The 17,405-nt window shown below is 34.7% G+C and overlaps 1 protein-coding gene across 6 annotated transcripts in view; it reads right to left on the minus strand.

Moving 5' to 3' along the window:
- Positions 1-17,405, minus strand: part of LOC100178487 (disabled homolog 2-interacting protein) — a 51,961-nt gene that overhangs the window by 27,233 nt on the left and 7,323 nt on the right. For 2 of the 6 annotated variants that reach the window (XM_018814980.2, XM_018814982.2), the window contains one exon: positions 16,917-17,007. In XM_018814980.2, coding sequence (XP_018670525.1) covers positions 16,917-17,007 — 91 coding nt within the window. Of the gene's footprint in view, positions 1-1,618; positions 2,111-8,575; positions 8,845-12,163; positions 12,803-16,916; positions 17,008-17,405 lie in introns of those variants that run through there. The other 4 variants (XM_026837803.1, XM_018814987.2, XM_018814983.2 and 1 more) reach the window with 3 other exon arrangements.

Genomic DNA, 17,405 nt, shown 5'->3' on the forward strand with positions numbered 1-17,405 from the left:
AATTAATCTTTAAATGCCATAAATGCGCGTAAATATTGAACGCCGGTGTGACTAACGAATTCTATTAGACGAACCTTCATAACCCCAGTCATATAGAATAGAATGTGCATATACAATGTTGGGGTAATGGGCCAACTCTGGTCTAAATCCCAGGTCCCATGGCATGCCCCACTGTAGGACCTCACCCATATAGAATAGAATGTGCATATACAATGTTGGGGTAATGAGCCAACTCTGGTCTAAATTCAAAGTCCCATGGCTTGCCTCACTGTAGGACCTCGCCCATATAGAATAGCCCTTTTATAAACTTTATTCCGTATTTTCCTTATTAGCTACCAGCCCGACGCTCGACGCTTTATAGAAATAAAACCACGCATAGCACTTAATCTTTCTCTATGACGTAAATAATCGAACTTTGGTGTCGCGTCTTGTTCCAATTCCCTGGAGAAATCACGGGAGATTGTGACGTAACAATCGATACATTGGTCACCTGTTTGAAGCCAGCGATTCAATTATTACGTCAGCAGCTGCGAGAATGGATTTTTGGTGGTGATTTTAGGCGAAGTTGTTACACGTATTATTAGATGCATTATTTAGTGCTGTGGGGCAAGCTGGGATATCGTTAGCACATATATCCCATATTCCCCAATCGTGTTTTGAACAATTAACAACGCCCTTTTAGAGTCGTGAGCATCTGTAGCGTATTATAAGTTGTGCCGCGACTTATTAGAGATTTCTTAAAATACACATTTTATTTAGTACTGTGGAACCCAATATCCAATAGTTTCAGCAACCTCAACCGTTAAACTAATAAGAACAGATCACCCATTCGTGTCCATAGGCAAAATAATTTGGGAGTTTTGCACAAAATCTGGGGTGACATTTTAAAAATTCGAACTGTATCGGTCGGATTCTTGTTTATTGTATGTCTGTACTCTAGTGGGAGAGGTTGTAACTATAAGTGTAGTTGTCAATCAAATGGCAAGCGCCACGGATTAACGTGACGTGGCGGTTTCTAATCGGGGGAATTACTGAAACTTAATCTTGATCGTGAAACTTTAGTTTTAAGTAAGCTTAAGTAAGATTTAAAGTCGAGATGGAAAATTTGAAAGAAAGTTTAAATGAAAAACGGATTTTGGTGGAAATTACTTTAAAAGTTAAAACTAAACCAACTGGTACAGTATCTGTGATTTATCCTATGAACCGGTGCACTGTTTGTCGTTCATTAAATATATATATAAGCGGTCTGAGAGTTATAATAGGGTAAATGAACAACTCTGGCCGAAACCCCTTATTTTATTGCCACAATAAATGACCTCACCCATGTAAAGTAAAAACCGGGAAGTTTTGGCCGGATGAATCTAGCGTTTATATTATCTCAACAACATCAACGTAAGTCCGCACGAGTATTAAGGTCATACACCTGCTCAAGCGCGCCATCGCCCGGATGTAAAATATACTACAGTGTTTACTGTATATGGGTAAGGTCCCTGTCGAGAACCTATAGGCCATAGTTTGCCATTACCACAACACACGAGGCACTTTCATACATCTGAATGAAATGGCCCAACCAAACACCTGCTCAGGTGCGCCATCGCCCGGATGCAAAATATCCTACCATTATTGCTCTCCACGCCATACATCCCAGAAGACCTTCTACTAATGCTGTTCCTTCTCCTACTTGAACTCCTATGTCTCCTCCTGGATGACGATCTTCGTATACCGATCCTGGTTGACACGAACGCGAACCTTTTGCTCTTCCTGCCGATACTACCACCACTACGCGGCGTACGAGGGAGGGATTTCAAATCTTTGTCGTCGCAAGGTGACGCTAGAGCGTAACGTAAACTTTCCCGCTTGTGCATCTTGTAATTGTTACGTCATAACAGGGAATTCTCACTTGTAGAATATGCGACAATGAAATCTTGAATCCAAAGAATTGTTGAGAAGTTTTGAATATACAAACTTGTAGCAGTACAAATATAGCAACAGTATTCAAATTTTCCAAAGTTTGACGTTTCTCCCTTTTTTCTTCGTTTCAGGTTACAAAACAGAAATAAAAAAGTTTACTTGGTTGCACAAGTTATAAACCAACGCAAATTATAATTTCTGAAACTTTTGAAATGTTTAATAAAATACGGAAAAGGCAATCATATATGTATTGCTGCAATATCTACGCTGACCTGCGCTGAACAACGCTGGGTGTAGATATTTCTTTGTTTGTTCTTTTTACACCGAGGCGAGCTACGCTGTAGTGTAAACGCCGCTTAAAAGAACAAACAAAGAAATACCCACGCTGACACAAAACACCCAAATGCTGCAATAGCGAATAAAACAAAACTCTTGCAGATGCAGACCATATATCGTGCGTAACTACTCAACGTGTTGAAGGCCGAAGCCTAATAATAAATAATGCATATTTACATCCGGTACCGCATGCTAAGGTCTGCTACAACGTGTCTGTGCAATATAACTGCCAAACGACTTAATTCAGTGAGGTAATTTAGCGTATTAAACGCATACTGTGGGGTAAGATGGACACCGTTGGCACATTATATACAACAGTCAACAGTATTACAAAAACGCCTTATTTTAAAGTTGTAACTTAACGTATACAAGGGGAAGTTTGACGTACAAGCATGCACTACAATTCTAACGTATATACAAATATATATATATATTTCACTATACTTTACCTCGATAGCATATTACCAACGCGTTCCCCCTGACAGCTGACATAGTATGTTATTCTAAAACTTGTTCAATGTATATTGTTACAAAACAAATAATAGACAATAGACCATAAGAACAGCGAAACAATGCCCATTATTCCTGAACACAGCTCTCTTATTACATCATAAAGCAGATTTTTACATAATTTTCATACTACTATGTCCTTAAAACTAAATCTATTTAACTACGTGTACGTTACCAAAGCCGAACAAAAGTTTACCGAATTTTAACGCTACGCGGCTGAATCCGCATAAGTATAAACAAGTTATACTCCCTAAAAACGTCTTAACATTAGAGTCGGGATACCTTTTCATTCTATTTTCTCTTCCTATTTGGTAGTAAAAAAAAGATACTCAACGAATTATAAAACCGTATCTTCACGACTCCCATAGACCGTTGTTAATTGTTTAAAACACGATCAGATAATTGCTGAAGGTACCCCGTGCTGAAGGTACCCATCATACCCTATTGTAATTGTAACTAAAGTTGAAAAGGTGTCACCACGTACGTTATTGAGTGACTATCTAGCACACTTGAGCCTATGAATCACTGTTGCCCCACTTAATATACTACGGTGTAATACTTAACCGTTTAACTCGTGATTTTGGCCTTAAATGTTCATTATGTCTCACTAATACCTGTTGATTTTTGTGGGTTGAAAAAGTCGGTCGTTCGTGTTAAAAAATACTTTTTGTTGGACTTTTATGCGTTGTAAATTGTTTTAAACACCATTATTAAATATGGGATATTATGTGCTAAAGGTATCCATCTTACCCCACAGTTCTGTATGGGATATTACGTGCTAACGATAGCCCATCTTACCCCACAGTTCTGTATGGGATATTACGTGCTAACGGTAGCCCATCTTACTCCACAGTATTATATGGGATATTATGTGCTAACGGTAAACTTCATTAACACTTGTCTATATGAGAAATAATCTGACTTTTTTATTCCACCTTGCAGATACAGTTTATAAATAACCCCCAAACAAGGATTTTAACTTTAAAAAAACGAGTAGTAGTTTTTTTCTTTTCTGTAACGACTAACTTACAATTACATTACATCCGCAGTAACAGTTTATAAATAATCCCCTACACCGCTCAAAACATGGGGTTTAAACAACAAAACAGCATGTAATACCCGTTAACACTATAACAACTATTCAGTTACCTTACGTTTATATTGCACATGGCAGGAACAGTTACATACAAGACCGAATACGGCTAACAACATTGGAACTGTGACTCATTAATTTCAACAATTAGAATATTTATTTACACCCCAATAATACGGTTTCCGTTTTATAAGATTTCTATTCTAAGTACAGGTGACTAACAGGGTAATATGACGTCATAATATAATTACAAGACAAACAGGTGATTGTTTATCGTGTTTTTTCATTATGACGTCACAAGACGCTACTACGACGTAAAACGACCACAAAGAACGTTTTAAATTTGTCTTTTTAAGGACGTTTTTGACATTTTTTATGCAGAGTAAGAACGCTATACATAACAGCAAATAAATACTAAAGTAACACGGACACTACGTTAATATTTATATCATTATCAATATTAATATATTTTAACAAAACTTACCAAACTACGTAACTAAATACCTTCAAAACATGCATGTGACGTCACAATACCGACTTTGCGGTCACACAGCCTGTTATTATCTCCTTAGAGACCAAGTTTCAAACGTAAACCAAATTTAGGCGGGAAGATAAAAACTCAATTTTAGCGAAAATTGAATTGTTTTTACTGAGAATTTGTGAACGACGCGATTTATTCGACAGCGAAGTTATTTCTCCTCACGTCTCAAGCACTTACAAGTAATCGATATGTGAGGTCTTTATAAACATTCAAGTTAAGCAAAGAGTTCGCTATGTACGGTTGAACGAATGCCAAAGCGCTTCCACTTTGACAAAACTACCACACGTTTATTTTATAAGAAACCTATACCTTCAAAGACAGTACATGATATATAGCAAACATATATGCAAAATTTTAACATATTTTTTATATATTTAATTGATTACAATAACAAAATTGGTATTTTAATAACTCACACACCGCCACAAATTTATTTTATACGAAATCTATACCCTCAAAAACAGTACATATATATATGATATATGATTGATATATATAACTTATTTTCCTTCAATTACAATGGCCAGATTTGATTGCGAAGAGAATTCCAGGGAAACGACAGTGATTATAGCACGCTACTAAACAACCTATACGTATTTTTCATACGAACACTACATTACATAACGTTTATTTACCCCTTTAGCTACAGTAACAAATAATATGCTTGGTTGAAATAGCGAAGAGATGGGAATTAACAACAAAACAACAGTCGTTACAACATACTGAACCCTTTCAGTTATAAAATAACTTATTTTTTTTAGTTATTCAGTTAACACAGCAAATGGGAATACAAAACAACAGTCGTTATAACAGGCTAACAAAACGAAAGCGCATCGGTTAAAAAGCGTGGCTGCTAAACCAAATTTCCTAAAACTCGACACACATAAGCAGAATATACGTGTCTTGCTAAAGGTCTCTTGCTTCAACAAACCAGTACAGACATAAACACGTTTATAGATAGGAACCTGTCATATATATATCCATACACGATTCTTCGAGACACGAAATGCAACCCTAGACGCTCTGATCGCCAGAAGGCATTATGACGTCACTATGTGCCGCCAAAACGCACAATTATTCGCCGCAACGTTTCGGTTTAAAACTAAAATTAAATTTTGTATTAGCAATTTAGAAATTTTCAATTAAAAATTATTTTTGATATATTTTGCAACGTTAAATTTTTATTAAAAAATATTAAAAATACTAAAAATTTCGACACGTTTTTTACACTAGATCTGCAAAATTACACTATATATCTATACAGCTTTTAGTACGAAATATCATTACTTCCGCAGATGCAAACATAGGTTAACATATATACACAACAGCTTCCCAAAAACTCGCGTTTTTTAACAAAAATAAACTAAAAAAAAATGCAAATCTGATATTACATAACCTGAAAATTCGCTTAAACTGCAAAGTTTTGACTCACAAATATACAGCAGCCGTGCTACCAGTGCCTGGTAGTGAACTAGGAATGAAACTGGTGAAGTATTGAAATATCTGGGCCGTGTCTGTGGCCACTCATGCGTGACTGGCGGCAGCGAATCACTGAAGCGGAAAGTAAACAAGCGAACACCTGTGTTATGGGTGTTGGGTGGAAACTATAGCATATGTTTTCCTTATATTTAAGTAGTTTTTACCCGTGGCATGTTTTACCAACTGTCGTTTTGTTGGTAAATCCCTTCTCTCAAGTCAGGTTAAATGTAAGTATGTTTTAAACAACGAAAAAACACCTGTGTTATGGGTGTTGGGTATAAAGTATGGAATATGCGGTGTATATACGTTTGTATCTGCTGGTTTATAACCAAATTAATGTGGGTTTATGTCGCACATAGTACCGTGGGGTAAGATGGATACCGTTAGCATCTAAATTCCATACATGTTTCATTTTACTTCACCCAACTATATATATATATATATATATATAGTTCACATACTGAGTTATATCTGAACAAACGTGAATTTACCAGTTACCTTTTTCTTACACACTTGTCTTTCAATTCGATCTTAATTAAGTCAACTAACTACAACTCACTGTGAGTTTACTGTATGTTGGGCTTAGCGGCCACGCTTTTATTTAACAATTTTCCTCAGGTAGTTTACCGTTCATTACAACATACCCCTTCCCGCTCTACACATACACATACTCGTCTGGCTTTAAATAAATCAACGCAAACCTCATCACGAGCCGTATAATGGAATAAATGATTAACTACTAGTCAAGCACACACATAATACAGCATGGCTACCAGTCTAGCACGTATGAACGTATTTACTGAAACATTTCAGCTAAACCAAGGTTAAACACTCGCGTAATAAAGCTAATGCACAACGCTCAAACGTATAGGGCTAATAAAAAGTTTATAGGTATATTATAGGGCTAATAAGTTGGGGTAAGATGGCTCATGTTTAAACACGTTGGGGTAAGATGGCTCATGTTTAAACACGGTCGGGTAAGATGGTTTATATTATCGTTTATTATAGTAGATTGGGGTAAGACGGCCCAGGTTTTATTCTCTTTTATCGTCTCATTTTGCACCAAGCAAAGAATAACTATAGAAATATATAACCGTGTCATCACAACTATAAATTATATTTATAGAATACTTAGGACACCTGCGTACACTTTACAAGTAATTTAGTTTTTAAAATACGCAAATACGTCATATTAATACGTAACAGGTAGTAATTGTGACGTTGCAAGCCACGAATGGAGTGCTTGTGACGTTGGACAACGTTTGACTGACAGCTAACAACGGTTATTGTGACATAATATTGGCGGGGAATACCCTAGCATGAAAACCGCACTAAATACATTTGAATAGCAGCTATTAATACACAAACGTGGTAATATAATGGCTGAAGCAAGGTTTAAACTTTATATGATGAATTATAACGTGACTAACTACTTAATCATTAACCGAAATTAACTAAAAAATACGTTTAATACACAGCCTACAAAAGCCAGCTTAAATATTGCTTGTTTAATACATATACATACAGCGTTGTTTAGCGCAGGTCAGCGTAGATATTTTTTCTTTTTACACCGAGGCGAGCTACGCTGTTGTGTAAACGCCGCTAAAACGAACAAACAAAGAAATATCTACGCTGACCTGCGCTGAACAACGCTGGGTGTAGATATTTCTTTTTTAAATGTGTGACGCCCCGGAAGAAAAAGAACAAACAAAAAAAATATTCACAGTAAATAACACATCCACGTTACGCATATTTATATTATCCTATCTATCCCCCAAGGCGACCAGTAGCCACCGCATGCCATCCAGTATGAACGTAAACCAGACACAATATACAACATACGATAACGGCGATAATATTATCAACTATTAATATTATCAACTATTAATATTATCAACTAACAGATAAGGTATACATATATAATTATTTAGAAAATACAGTTTGTTACGCAGCTATTCCGTTTATAACCAATCGAATCGCTATTACGCTTAAGGGGTTAGGAGTTAATTTTCTCCTGGCATACTGAATATCTCGCTCGTAGTTGAACTACTAACGAACACGCCCTCACTCCTTACCGCCATCTCGCGGACAAACGAATCTATCTTCCCTCCAGACGCTTCAAGCCAAACTAAACGGTAAAAATTCCTAACCGTCTATTTACTGCGACCGTTTCCGAGTCAATTTAAAATAGCATCTCACCCACGATATACGTCATAATGATCTAACAATAGACCTACGTCACAATTAAACCAAATATGACTCACAATAAAGTGTTTTTGGCAAAAATAGAAAAACAACACAAGAAGAATTGAAAACAACAATAAAATGCCTGCTACTTATAGAAGGTGTAGTTATAACAGACAATTACGGGAAATTTGCCAAATTTGGCATAAATTCAAGACCTTCGCCCATATAGAATAGACAACAACATAAAATTTGTAAAACAAACCAAAAATAAGAACAAAAAATGAAAGGAAAATCAACAAAAGCACTTCAACATTTCAGACAATACCACAATCGCATTCTAACAATTTATTTTAACCGTATAATCAATTAAAATGAAAATTATTTTTAACCCTAATAAAGACAGCCTGTACAAGACTCGAAACATTAACCAAATAAATGCCAGACAATCCTTGTTTTATGCACCTGTTGCGTATAATATGCCTGATAGCGACATTATATATACTAATGTTCTAAAATACCTCCATCTCGAATTGCTGCGTAATACTCAAGATCACGGAAATCGGAAACCGACACAATTCTTTGAAACCTTGAAAAAGCTCGCGAAGATATCGTGCTTCTTCTACGACGGGTTTGTTCGTGGACGTCAATTGAAGATTTGGACGCTCGGAACTCAGCCATTAGGATAGGGAGTGCAGGGTTCAAGACTCAGAGAAGCCACTTATTTCATAACTATTATATCACATAACATGACAAAAGCTGATAGATCGAAAGTAAATACGTTATGAGATGTTTTAGGAAAATCCACACATAAAAACAACTGGTATTATATCATAATAAACCTAAGACCTATTCCTAGCAAGGGGTGCAGGGATCAAGGCTCAGTCAGGTGACTTAATTCATAGTTAGAAAACTTTTAAGGCTGAGACTGACAGAGCGAAAGCATATCTCACAGACACAAACTCTTTATACACTCTGGTTTATACAATCTTACAAGCAGGACGTTTATACTAACTGTCAATCCAATTATACAATGTATGTGTTAAGACTGTCACATATTTAACAAAATAAAATAACTATCTACAAAATCTTCTACAAATACAACGCTATACTAAACTGCTATATATTAACACACGACCCTTAACACACAATACCCTTAACAAGTTAGTTGGTAACCTGAACTATGTACACTGTAAAACAACTGAGCTACCATTTCCCATACAATACAATACATGGTTAGTTTGGTAATTGACTCTGCTACAATACACTACATCGAGACGTATGATACCTAATACATAACACAGCAAATAACTGACTATGCTATAATATGGCTTACGAAATGTACAGTCATTTACCTAAAACATATCATTACAAATATAAATCAACAAAACAAGCAAAACAGCCACACCAAGCATACAGGTCTAGTTTTGGAAATATTTATGCTAGATTAATAAACCTTCATAATGTTCAGTCATATACCTAATATACACAACATAGTAAATGTATCGTTTACAAAACAATCAGAGTAGCTATACGTACCCTTAACATACCATAAATATGTTTTGTTCTTTGTTGAGTAACTAACCATGCAATATTAAGCCTGACACACCAAATACACACTAAAACATAGTTATTAGTTACATACACAGATACACTATATAGCCAGTCTTACACAATAACACCATACACAGTAACCAGTCACCTAACTTATGCAAAACAAATGAAATATATCTCAACAAAACAGGCACAGTAGCCAAACAGGCGGAAAATGACGTGACAAGCCATATCCACCCACATAGTTTGATGCAGAGCCCACATTGTGCATATATGATGATTGTGGTTGGTAATGTACAACTCATAAGTAGCCATATATGGGGCATGGGTTGTCTAGCATAGTTGTGGTGCTGTTTTAATGCGATTATGACATCAAAGATGGTTTAATATGACGTGGATAATACCCATAACAAACCAACACTACCATGTGTGATGTCATAATGGTGAAGCATAATCAGCAAAAATAGATACATTTTATACCATATTAATCTACTAACTGGCCTTACTGAATAAATAAATGAATAAATTTAACTTTATCCTCGCGTGGCAATGCATAGACAGTCATTATAACACGGGTGTTCAAAAGGTAAAAAAGCGAATCGAAACAGCGTAACTAGAACAGCAACGCTGGTAAAGGAAATTGTATTTCCTGTGTTACCATTGTGATGTAACAATGCCATACCGTGCTGTGATGTCATAATGACGTGTATCTTGAAACAAAAGATGAATTTCTAAAATGGAAACAATGGACCAAGTAGTTAGCCTAGTTAGGTAAGTCATATATTGCAATATATATATGAAAAGTTTGTGTGTTTTACTTATATTTTAAGTTTAATGCCAATGCAAGTAAGACGGCTAGATTATAGAAGAGGTTATAAATATGAAGAGGGGGTTTTCTCGTCAATTTAAATACAAGGAGTTTTTAAACAAAAAGTTTGAAATAAAAATTGCATCATACATAAGAAGTTCCATGGATTCCATTTAAATAATAGACTGACGTTTAGACGAAATATCTTTAATACATTAATAGGTTGGACTTGATTTTTGTTGGTTACTTTTTTATTTTAAAGTTTAACCCATTTTTAGTGATGTTAGATTATACATAGGCATTTACTGCTTTAAAATAGGATACCAAGCAATATGAATTGTTTAACGTTTAAAATGAGATAATAATTAATAAGATAGTTTTACTAAGTACACGTACATGACAGCAAAGGAAGTATAAACACTACGTGTGTAAATCCCCTGCGTTATTGTATGACAAACAATGCACATTGTGATGTCACACAACACCGGATTTATGAATGGGATGTAAAAGTTATCAGTTTCGATCAACGCGTAGTTTCCCTGTGTGATGTAATAATAACAATAATACAAGCTCCCATATCTCAAAATTAATATATATAGTAGGGTGGGGAAAGACAGGACAATTTTACATTCCATTTTCTCGTCCCATTTGGTAGTGAACAAAGAAAATTTAAAGAAATATAAAAACGTATCCTCACGACTCTCATAGACCATTGTTAATTGTTAAAAACACGACCAGAATATTTGGATATTATGAGCTAAAGGTGTCCCATCTTTCCCCAACCTAATAAAATATATAGTCTACTTCATTTTTTAAATGTCATAACTTGCATATAAATACCTAATCTGCCACACAACCAAATGACATCACAACTTTTTCATGTTACAATAATAGTTCACGAGCTGCCAACTTTATAGATGCATTACAAGAACAACTGTAAAACATGATGGAATCTCAAAATGCACAGTCCGTAAAAACAAGTTCCAACTACAGCCACCCAAAGACCCTTAAAATACTATCTGAGAAAAGTAACTTGTAACAAATGAAGCCAACACTATAGTATTGCCTATACTGTTTCTAGATCTAACTATTGGTAAATATAATATATTATTCCTTTCTGAGAAACCACGTATATAACTTTGTGGGCGATTGTTTTTCTGTACGGCTGACAATTTACACAACACCTTATTTACCGTTACGTGTCTTGCCCAAGAACTCACAAACCCACAATAACAACGCCAAGCCTTGGATAAACTCTTCATCTGACAAAGGCAACATAAGCATTATGTGCGAGTATACGTGACCTAGAGGTTAAACTGCACGTGTTGCATACGTGAGGTTATATGCGTACACACTGTGTAAGGATATACACCCACAATCTGTTTCCTATGCTATACCATTGCTGCAGGATGATTAAGCCATTGCAATCTGCGGGGGTTAATTAAAGTTCAATTTGGCGCGTGCGAAATTACAAAGCGTGCCGGTATAATACTGTAGTTGCCAGAAGATTTCTTTCATGCTTAGATAACCTGGCGGCGGCGGCATTTATAAATACTAAAGTGTCGGTCAAATACAAGTTATATAAACACATGTGAAAAATGGTGCAACAAATTCAAAGTTATTGTTTTGTTGACACTTTATGAAACTACCTGTCAAGAAAAGTTTTTACAATGCTGTTTAAAACCTGATACAATACAAATATGTCATAGTAGTTATAGCAGCGCAGCAAAGCCAATCATGAACTTACCACTCGGTCTTCGCCTGCCTGGGTGTGGGGTTGGGGCCCGGGGCTTTGGTGCCAACTGGGGCGCAGATATTGACCCCCTACCCCCAATTAACCCCTCTCCACCCTGTTCCCCATCCTGGCCACTCGACCCACATAACAGAAACGCCACCCTGTGCGAAAATCGCCGCCGAATAGATCGACGTCTGTTGTTCAAATCATGGTTGCTCCCACTTACAATAGAAATCTTAATATTCTCATCTTTTTGTCCCCCAATTAAATTTTGTTCCGGCTTTAATGAATTATTTCGAGGATCATCTTTTTTTGGTTCCCCAGTTTGTGTTTGTTTTAGCGTCAACAAGTTATCTTCAGAATTGTCAACTTTTTGACCCCCAGTTAAATAGTGTTTCTGATTCAATGATTTATCTATAGAATCACCATATTTTTGCTCTCCAATAGAATTCTGTTTCTGCTTTCCTAAATTATCTTCAAAATTTCCATTTTCTTTATCCTGAGGTGTGGATATGTTATTTTCTTTGTTAATAGAAATCCCAGTATCTTCATGTTTTTGCTCCCCATTTGACTCTTGTTTTTTCTTCAGCGAATTAAACTCAAACATTTCATTTTTTTGTTCCGTGGTTGGGCCTTCTTTCTGCCTCAATACTTTATCATTCAAGTTTAATGACGTAGCTCCAGAATTTCCATTTTTTTGCTGTCCGGATAAACTTTGTTCCTGCTTTTCTACATTATGCTCAAAATTCCCATTTTTTTGCTCTAAGTTTCGAGATGTGTTATTTGCATTGTTGATATTGGTGGACATTGCAGAATGTATGGAGTATATAGGGTTGGCTAAGCATGGTAGCAGGTTAAGGCATACTGGGAGTTAAAGGGTATTGGAGTTTTTTAATAAAGTTACCTAATTTAACATAGAGAATCTAAACAACCCAAAGTGTTTGAAGTTGTGGAAATTAATTTGAAATAGGAATACGATATATCTTTTTAACAAATAATTTTTTTTAACCCTATAACTCTGTTGATAATAAAGATAACGACCTAGTTATCCCAAGTTTTTCAAAAACAACTAAAACAGAATATTGTGTTAGTTGAAACAGCGAAGAGAAAAGCATGAGTAAAACAACAGTTTAACAGGCTACTCGTAAAACTACTCCAGTAAAATACTAAGGATGGGGTAGCTCATTAAAAAAAATAAACATATATATACTTAAACTTTCTCTACCTCTTAAAGGTGTAATAATATAGACACAAAAAAACATATTTTTTGTTAATATTCCCATGGGAAAAATCCTAAAAAGATTATTGGCCACAGGGACCCCCCTTTAAATGGCCATAAACATCTCATAAATATTTAAAAATGATTTCGGCAGAATGTTGGTTTGTTGCCAACTTTTAAAATTCAAATCAAATTATGAATTGCCCAGATGGTATAATTATAGCCCCCACACTACTATAGGTTTTGAACATTTATTAAAGTTTACTACTGGTGTAACTACCAGGAAAAGGTAATATATAAATAAAAAGCTTTTCTGGTAAAACAAAGTAATTGTATTATTGTTTTCCTTTTAACTTTGTTTTAAATTAAATCTATCTTATATTTAGCTGTTGTTGCCACCATACATTATGTAATATATAAGTTATTATTTCTTCTGGTAAAAAGTTATTATAATAACATAATTCTGTCTGTCATTTGGAAGGCTTCATCACGGGAATAAAATTAGCGTTTTAAATACCACATAGGGTGAAAAAAGCTATTGAATTATCCATTTGTGTCAATTATTGGTAAAATAAGACAGAATAAAATACTGCACACATTGTTGTTATTGGTTTTTGTCCGATATTATTTTATTTAATTTAGCAGTAGGGCACGAAACGTTTGTTTAACGAATCCTACAATTTTTACCAGAAAGAGCTATTTACTTATGTATTACAATATGCCTGGTGGCAGCAACGGCAGAATGAATTAATAAAAAGATGTGAAAACCTCTAAACTTCTTTCAAGTTATGTTTTTGGTACAATAATAGAAATGTACAATTGTAAAGCTTCCTGCACTACATTATCAGTAAACATTACAACGAAACGTCTAACTATCCCTGCCCCCCCTGCATTTTAAAAGTTCAACACCTATATCTGTAATACTTCTTCAAGCTGATAATACTTGTATCTAAAACACGACTTTTCTTCATTAGAGAAAAACTCATATGTTGAGCCAGCAATACAGTAAGCCCCAATGTGCGTCAATTAGGCACTACACCAACGTTTTACAAACAGTACAAGAACTCAAAGACCACTTGATAATCTTAATACATCTCTCGAACTTGGAGTCACATGCCAAACCCATTACAGTGTTGCCAGATTAATTCCTGCCTTATCGAAAAACACACTCAGTTCTATGTTTGTAAAGTAAAAAGGAAACACATGATTTTTTTTAGTGTTTCCAGATAAATTTTCGATAAATCTAAAATTAAAGCGGAAACACTGTAAATCAACCTACACCTAGTGTTGCCAGCTAATTTTTGCCTTGCACTTATAAACTAAGGAATTACGATAAATATACCAGCATGAGCAACACTGTATCTTAGTGAATAGCAACATCATTATTGTAAGTGTGAAGGCACTGGTTTAAACATTAACTTGGAAAGTTATCAGACAATATGAACGTGCGTGTGTGGTAGCTTGACAGTAAACATAAGAGTATTTAAATAACTAAATATTGAATGCTTGTACAAAGTCTGGAGTGGGATAAATTTAAATGGATATCGCTAAACTAATAGAACTAATGCAAAGTCTATAACCAACAAGATATACATTTAAATGGTTATACACTACATGTTTAAAATAAGACTAATTATTACGATTACCAAACTGAACAGTATATAGCAGATTTTTAATAAATGGATAACACTAAACTAATAGAGCTTAAAAAGTCTGGAAAAAAAATTTAAACGGCTCTATGGTGTTTAAAAAGAGGGGGGGGGGATCATTTATAGAATCATATACGTTTAAAAGAAGATCATTTATTAATATTACCATGAACTAACCCATATATGGCAGATGTTAAATAAATGGATATCACTAAACTAATAAAGCTTATAAAGTCTATAAAGATATTTCAAGGGATATCTCGTGTTAAAAGTAAGGGTTCATATTACTAATGTTTGGATCTTTATAGAAAGTTTATCAAGATATTTGATGTTTGAAGGGGGAATAAACTGAAGAACGGTATATATAGGTTCTAAAATAAGACTATTTATTATTATAACCATAGAATTAAACTTTATATAGCTGATATTTAGTAAATGGATATACCTAAACTGATGTGGCTTCTGCAAAATCTGGTAAAATATAAGTTTTAAGGGGAAATATGGTGTTATAGAAACATGAAATTAAACGACATGTTATGTAAAATTAGAGCTTGGATATTGGATGTCAAACTTATAACTCATGTTGGGCATAAGATTACAAGAAGCAACTTTTTGACAGGTTTTTAAATTTTAACTGCACCACACCTTTCACAATGACTGGTGACCTATATTTAATATAATAAGGTACAAAGAATGAACAACTGTGAGAATAAACAGCAGTGCCCAATGAATAATTAATGCAGGAAAGCGTTAAATTTCACAGCAGATTATTAAAGCAGAGTTTTGAATGCAAATGCTACATTGCTGCAACCACTATGGTATATTGTACATTGTATAACAATTTGGAACAATATTGTAAATACTTTAGTTGTATTTGACGTCACTTTTGTATTTTAGGCAGTTTTACAAAGTGTCAACAAAACAATAACCTTGAATTGGTTGCACCACTTTTCACGGGTGTTTATATAAGTTAAGTTGTATTTGACCGACACTTCAGTATTTTTGACATATAGTTTTACAAAGTGTAAACAAAACAATAACCTTGAATTGGTTGCACCACTTTTCACGGGTGTTTATATAAGTTAAGTTGTATTTGACCGACACTTAAGTATTTTTGACAGCAAGTTGACACCCAATAATATTAAATAGAATGTTGATTCTCACTTTCTGTCCAACAACGAACTTTAAATTAAGAATCAAAGGCGTGGGAACCGCAAACAAGAACAACTGTGATGTCACAATGCTATTTATCCAAGAGAAACAAATCTTTTTATTATTCCGTAATAAAAGTAGAATATATAGTTGTTTGCTTTCTAAAATATCAAACATTTTTCACGTTATTTTCGAACATGGTATCGCGTATCCTAAACCTGAGGTAACATACAGTTCACACAACTTACAACTATTGTAAAACTTTTCCCTGTACTATCTTTCATTGTAACAAATCTCTTCATATAGACACTACATATGCACAGAGTATACATCAAATAACTAAAACAAAATACATCAAAAACCAAGAAAAGTCTAATTGAATATTAACCTTAAATGGATTACAAAATAATTGACATGAAACAGTTTTAATACAAACATTAAAAAGAAAAAAAAACACTGAAAAATTAAAATAACTCTGTAAAATAAAACAAACTTAACTTTACACCTATAAAAGAAAAGACTTTGCAGTTTGGGTGTTGGGGTAATGGGCCAACTCTGTCCTAAATCTCAAGCCCCATGGCTTGCCATACTACAGGACCTCACCCATATAGAGTAGCTTGATATAATTAAAAATGAACATACCCGTTTGCATCCAAACATTCTTTCCAGAAAAAACATATACACGGGAGATGGTAAAATAAAACAAACTTAACTTTTATAAACATAAATAAGTAAATAAACAAACCGGTGGCGTCGAAAGATTCCTCCATTTGTTTGAAAACTTCTTCTTCCTCTGAGGCTGAAGGTTTCATTCCGTTCCCTGAATCACTGAAGAACTGTGGGGAGGTGTGTGGGGTTATATATGAGTAATTTGATACAAGGGTAAATCTTTAATGGAAAAGCATTAAAGCTAAGTTTGGTAGGGCGTTTGGTTAGTTTCATTCTGTTCCCTGAATCACTGAAGAACTGTGGGGAATATATATAAGTGTTTAAATTTGAGGCATATGATTCAGGTGTTCGTTGCTAGGTTTACTGTAACGTTTAAGTTTGGTAGGGAGTAAATTTGGTTGGTTTTATTCTGTTTCCTAAATCACTAAAAAACTGTGGGGTGTATGGGGTAATATATGAGCCGTATGTTTCAGGGTACTAAATGCAGCCTTTAACGAATATGTATTCCAAGTTAAGATTAGTGGCCCCCCGGATAAATAAATTTGATAAGTTTCATTCCGTTTGT

This window comes from Ciona intestinalis, unplaced genomic scaffold (genome assembly GCF_000224145.3).
Source record: "Ciona intestinalis unplaced genomic scaffold, KH HT000019.2, whole genome shotgun sequence".
Taxonomy (NCBI): domain Eukaryota; kingdom Metazoa; phylum Chordata; class Ascidiacea; order Phlebobranchia; family Cionidae; genus Ciona; species Ciona intestinalis.